This window comes from Hordeum vulgare, chromosome 2H, assembly GCF_904849725.1.
Source record: "Hordeum vulgare subsp. vulgare chromosome 2H, MorexV3_pseudomolecules_assembly, whole genome shotgun sequence".
NCBI classification, from domain to species: Eukaryota; Viridiplantae; Streptophyta; class Magnoliopsida; order Poales; family Poaceae; genus Hordeum; species Hordeum vulgare.
Window position 1 is genome coordinate 658,744,504 of NC_058519.1, and position 6,000 is coordinate 658,750,503.

The 6,000-nt window shown below is 46.7% G+C and overlaps 1 protein-coding gene across 1 annotated transcript in view; it reads right to left on the reverse strand.

Annotated features, from left to right (window-relative positions):
* The window catches only part of LOC123428518 (putative receptor-like protein kinase At4g00960), a 35,052-nt gene extending 31,474 nt beyond the window's left edge, over window positions 1–3,578 (reverse strand). Inside the window, exon 1 of the mRNA XM_045112740.1 lies at window positions 2,708–3,578. Within this exon, the coding sequence (XP_044968675.1) occupies window positions 2,708–3,545 (838 nt within the window). The 5' untranslated portion in view covers window positions 3,546–3,578. The remainder of the gene's footprint in view (window positions 1–2,707) is intronic.
* Window positions 3,579–6,000: the final 2,422 nt, after the last annotated feature.

Genomic DNA, 6,000 nt, shown 5'->3' on the forward strand with positions numbered 1-6,000 from the left:
TGACGATGTGTTTACAGAAGGTGTGTTTCTATGTGATATAAACATTGTTTTGATGCCCTTTTAACTGTTTCTTGATAATACTTTATGTATATATGTTGAACATTTTAATGCGGTAACGCTCATGCACTCTCTGGATGATTCACGTTGTAATGCGCTCTCCTAAATTAGCAGCACTCGCCTATATATTGCTGCTACAAAATTGATTATTATTTCAGTATCCTAGATGATACCGTCCATACATGTGGCACGAGGCATATAATCTATACGCCTTTATAACCATCCATCTTGCCACATCAAATATATGATATCAACGGATTTTGTTTTTGTTTTTTAGACTTAAATTCTTTTTCTTTTAAATAAAAAATCCATTTAAAAATATGTTTTTACCATTAATTCCGTCACGACGAGAACTTTAAAACTAGACTTCATTTTGATATGTTTCAACGATCTTTTTTTTGGACACATGTTTGCACTGAATTGCCATACTGTTTACAATAAAGTTGCCACGACATGGTTTATCTATTTTTTCTTCCTGATTTAAAGCTACCATTGTATTTCAACTTCTTTTCATGGAAATTTTATGAATTGTCCATGCAAAATTTTATAATTAACCACGGAAAATTTAATTCATGGATCATGACAGTTCTTGGTAATACATCATGGAAAATTGAGTTTATAGATCATGAAAAATTTAGTATGTTGACCATGGCAATTGAAATATTTTGAACATGGAAATATTTTTTGTATGAAACATGACAAATTTTAGTTCAGGTATCATGGCAATTTTAGTTTATGGTTCATGATAAATTTGAGCCTGTTACAATGCATTTTTAAAGTAATTAACGACATATTTCCTTTTTACTTATGAACCATATCAAAATTATTTCACGGATCATGAAAAATCTTAGTAATTCATCATGGCAAGTTTAGTTTGTTAATTTTCTTCGGTCTCGATATTCACCACACGTGTGACATATCAGACATCCGCTCACACACCGTGCATGGTGTATGCAGGAGGCAGCCCACACGGGTCATGTGTGGCCGAACATTAGAACTACCCACATGTGCGGACGCATCTACTTCGTGTCAAGCGTCTAACAAGTACTACTCATCCCCATCCCCGTGTGTGGCACGAAGCAAATCTACCCACACACATGGCGCAGTTACGTTAGTTAACCCCGGGATGGCAAATGTAGTTCAAAAAACATGGCAACTCTCTCTATTTTGGTTAAATATAGTTACCCACGGGGTGACATTTTAGTTACCTGGGGATAGTTGCCATGTGTGTTTACTTAACTGCCACATGTGGTCCAACCATATAGTTGTAATGTATGGTTAATCAAAGTTTCCACGTATGTTTACCTGGTTGTCATATACGCGTAACTGCAGTTGTCATCTAGCAATGAATCATAGTTGCCATGTGAGTTTACCTAGTTGCCACGTATGCGCAACTGCAGTTGTCATCTAGCAACGTACGAGCGTCGTATGGGCGAAGAGTAGTTCGTCCACACGCGCATGGACTAGGTGGTGACTGCATGGGCAGAAATAGGTTCACCCACATGGCACATCTGTATACCACGCACTGCGGGTTGTGTGGGCGAACTCTCCAACGCCGACACACACGATGATTCCTACGTGACATTGAAATTCCAACAAATTCCTTCAAGATTCGTCCAAAACAGAATCAACGTGGATTGACACGTGTGGATGAAGTGCAAACATGACACACGTGTGGACATTATCATTTAGAATTTTTCTTTTTTATAACATGTCAAAGTTTACTTTAAACATAGAAGAAAAAGTAGTTAAAATATATCATGGCAACTTTAATTTAATCATGATGGCAATTTATGTGGATATGGAAATGGAAAGTTTCAATCCAAAAAGAAAGTTGTCCAAACATATTGATCGCGACGGATTTAATGGTAAAAACGATTTTCCAATCGGGATTATCATTTAAAAGATAAAAACATTTTAAAGTTTGAAAAATCCAAAAAATTGCCGTTGACATCATCTGTTTTTGTTCCTATTTGCAATCATTTTTTGAAAAATGAAAAGGTTGACATGTTATAATGGGTGGCTAGAAGGGCGTTTGGCCTGACCTCTTTTAGCCCATACGTATGCACGAAATTGATTCGTGTTACACGCATGACATTTACTAGATCTTTCGTTTTTGTACTAAGGGGCCTTGAGTTAAACTTTGGTCCCGAGTCTCCGAAATTTCAGAACCGGCCGTCGAGTTAGAGACAAGGAGGCAGAAATATAATATATTTAAAACATATGTAATTTATTTTGTACTCCCTCCGTTCCTAAATATAAGTCTTTTAAGCGATTTTATTAAGGGTCTACATACGAAACAAAGTGATTGAATATATACTCTAAAATATGTCTATATACATCCGTATGTAGTTCATTAGTAAATTTTTTATAAAGACTTATATTTGGGAACTGAGGGAGTAGTCTATAAGTCTCTCTCCTTAACATTGTACTCTTTAATTTTCACATGAAAGAGGCGAGGACGCATGTGGGAGAAGAGAGGGGAACGAGGATGGGATGCGGTGGTGTGGAGTAGCGCGTGAAAAGATAAGGGGGGAGGGCTGAACGAGTGGTGAGCCTCAGAGACGACCGATGCCGGACTTAATCGGCGGTCGTTAGATAGATTCATAAATATTAGCCAGAAATTAAACACGTGCTTAATTTGACTGACCTCCTTCGATCGCTGGTGCTGGCGTCGACGACGTTGCTGGAGCTCCCGGTGCTGGTGTTGACGACGGTGCTGGACCTCCCGTTGCTGGCAGGCGAAGTACCATTAGCGGACCATCAAGGAAGGGCTTGTTGTCATACCGGACGCTGCACATGATCCCAAGATACCCTGCCCAGACAGCGTACAGCGGACTCTTCAACGCCTTGATCATGTGGGCAAGACAAACCCGGCACCGCACCGGCGTGAGGCCTGGCGTGCACTGCGCCCAGCTGTACACGTCAGGGATCTCCTGGTCGAAAGAGGCCATCCCGGATGCGTACAGCCGTGTCACGGAGGAGTTGTACGCGGCATAGTCCGCGGTGGCGTTCAGGAGCACCGTCACAACGCGGTCGAACCGGGCCGGCACCGCCGTAACGTTGTCGACAGAGGTGATGGAGAGCTCCGACCTCCTCGCGGTGAGGTCAGAGGTGCGGACGTGGATGTTCGAGTAGTGGAGGAAGCATTTGTCGTAGTACATGGTTGCGTATTTGCTGTAGACGCACACGCTCGGCAGGTCATGGAATCCCTTGGTGAGGCAGTCGAAGCAGGAGGTGGCGTTGAGGTCGCCCCGGCAGAGCGCGAGGGCCCAGACCTGGCCTGCCTGCCCGGTGGCGTACAGGCCCGGGGACGCCGAGGCGTTCCTGGGGAGGGTGGCGGCGATGGTGTTGATGCTCGCCAGGTACGTGCTGTCGTTGGCCGGGAAGCTGCCGGTCGTGCCGCAGGTCGGCCAGGGGTATCCGGCGGCTCGGGGCGCTACAAGTGTGGCGACGATGGACACGAACAGGACGGCATGCCGAGCCATGACCACCCGTGTCCGTTCGGTTCGGATGGGATGTGTGTGGGAAATAGATTTTGTACCTACCGTTTGACCCGTTCGACACGGCCGGCACTGCAGAATACTAGCAAATATCCCGGTGCGTTTTCACCAGAGAGAAAATTTGACGTACTCCAGCTGATGACGCCCAACGCATCAGCCGCCTCCTCATCCAACCAGGTGTTGTGTACTCTCTTAGACTGCTGGGTTGGTGTTGTGTACTCTCTTAGACTGCTGGTAATGGGGAGTATCATACACCATGGTGTATGATACTACATCCATAATACATAGTATCATATGATAAATTATTTATTGACATGCATGACACATAGTAGTACAACATTTAATATGATACGGTATCATAATATGATACTCAACCTCTCTTTCTTCATTTAATTTTCCGTCACCTCATCAAAATTGTTTAGCTGGCATGCATTGTACTAGCTATGGTACTTGTGACAGCCCGATGCCAACATTCCAGAAGATTCTTCCTTTATTCCATTTTCGTCGTGTGGTTATTTTTATTTGTCGCATCATCAGCATTGCATCGGCACCCCGTTGACGTCAGTTTTCAAAACTTGCATCCGTTGTTAGTTGCCGGTTCACGTCGTTGTCCGTTCTGAGCCCGACCGCACATGCACGCGCCCGCGGCATCGTCAAAACCCTGTTTTAAAAGTGTGTTGAAAACTTTCTCTGATTGGGGTGAAACTTGGCATGCGGTCGTGATTAGTTATAGCTAGGCCGCCTGTCGAATTTCGTCGCGATCGGAGACCGTCTGGTACCCGAACGGTCCATCGTAGCGGCACCGTATTCGGTCTACCGTCGGACGGTTATCGGTGTTTGAAAAATCGTTGCCGCGTCGCCCGTTTCCCCTTCTCGTCTCCGGATATCTACACTACATGGCCACTTACCTATTACCGCGTGCGGAATCGTTCGATTCCGACCGCACGGTTGGATCCGGAACGGAATTCCGGTTAACCTAGACCCCTTTTCTCTATAAATAGGCCCTCCTCCTATTATTTAGGCAGCCTACCACCCTCTGCCTCATTTTCCGTGCCCCACCTACCCCAGCAGCCTCTCTCTCTCCCCTGTCTCCCACCTCCAGCCGCCGGGCCCGCCCGAGCCCGGGTCAGACCCGCCGAAGCCCATCGGGGCCTGAGGCAAACCCTAGCCAAGCTCCCAGGTTCCCCCGTGCCCGCGCCGCCCCAGGCTCCCCCGATCCCCTACCTTCCTCGCCGCCGTTCGCTGCCCCAAGCTTCCCCGTTCGCCCCGCCTCCGGCCGCCGCTCGCCGGAACCCCACCAGACCCTGCTCCTTGTTTCCCCGCCGGCCGAGACCTGCAGCGCCTCCGCCATGTCCGCCCTCGCCTTCGGCCAGCACCCGCAGCGCCATGCCCTCTGCCCCCTCGTGCTCTGTCCAGTCCATGGCCACTGCTCGTCGCGAGCTTGCCAGCGCCATCCCCGCCACCTGCTGCAGCCCACCTCGCTGAGATCCCCGCCGCCGCCGCCCTGGTTCCCGCTCGGGAGAAGTCCGACGGGAACTGCCCGCTTCCTCGCAGCGCCTGAGGCCAGCAGGCCGCCTCGCCCCGCCTGGGCCGGCCTTCGCAGCGGCCCAGCTGACGAAACCTAGCATCCGCCCGCAGATCCCCTTCGGCCCATCTCCAGCAGCTCGCCAACCGGCCCAAGGTGAGCTATCCCTCGCCCCCCGAGCGCACCTTAACTATTTTGCGCCAACCTGTTCAGCCCATTAGGATTTAGGTTGATTTCGGAATTAATATAAATTCCAGAAAAATAGGTATATATATTTAGAATGCCTGTAACTTTAAACCCGTAAGTCGGATCGCGATGAGTTGTATATGGTTTTGGTGTAGAATTTCGCGTAGAATCTGAATTTATAACTTGCATATTTATTTGACGTCGTTTAGCGTGCCATATGCCTAGAAACGTGTGCTGACTATAATGTTTTTGCCCGTAGTTATTTTTTTCACGCGTGCCCGGATTGCTCGAATGCCGTAGTAGAAATGTCCATGTTTTAGGAACCACATTTGCATGTATTTTAGAGTAGCCGTTGGTATTTTTGCGTGTAGGGATTTGCCGCTAGTTTATTTTTCGTGCTTAGGACATAATTTTGCATTTACGTGTGGCAATATTTTTGTGTTGCAACTCCACATGTTTTATATGTTTTGGGGATAGGATTTTTCTATGCATTTAGTTTTAGATTTTGAGTAAGTTAGTTCACGCGATATTTTGCCATGTTGCCCTTTTGTCTATTTCGTAGGATTTATTCCGTGCTTCGTTTGAAGGAGTTGTCAACTAGAGAGTTGCCCTTTGGTGTTTAGTCTAGCCTCTCGTATTTTTGGTTGCAATAGAAATGCATGTTTAGGTGTGGTTTGCTTGCTCTCAAGTTGCTAGAAATAGTGATGCTTTAGAGATGCTGAAATATTT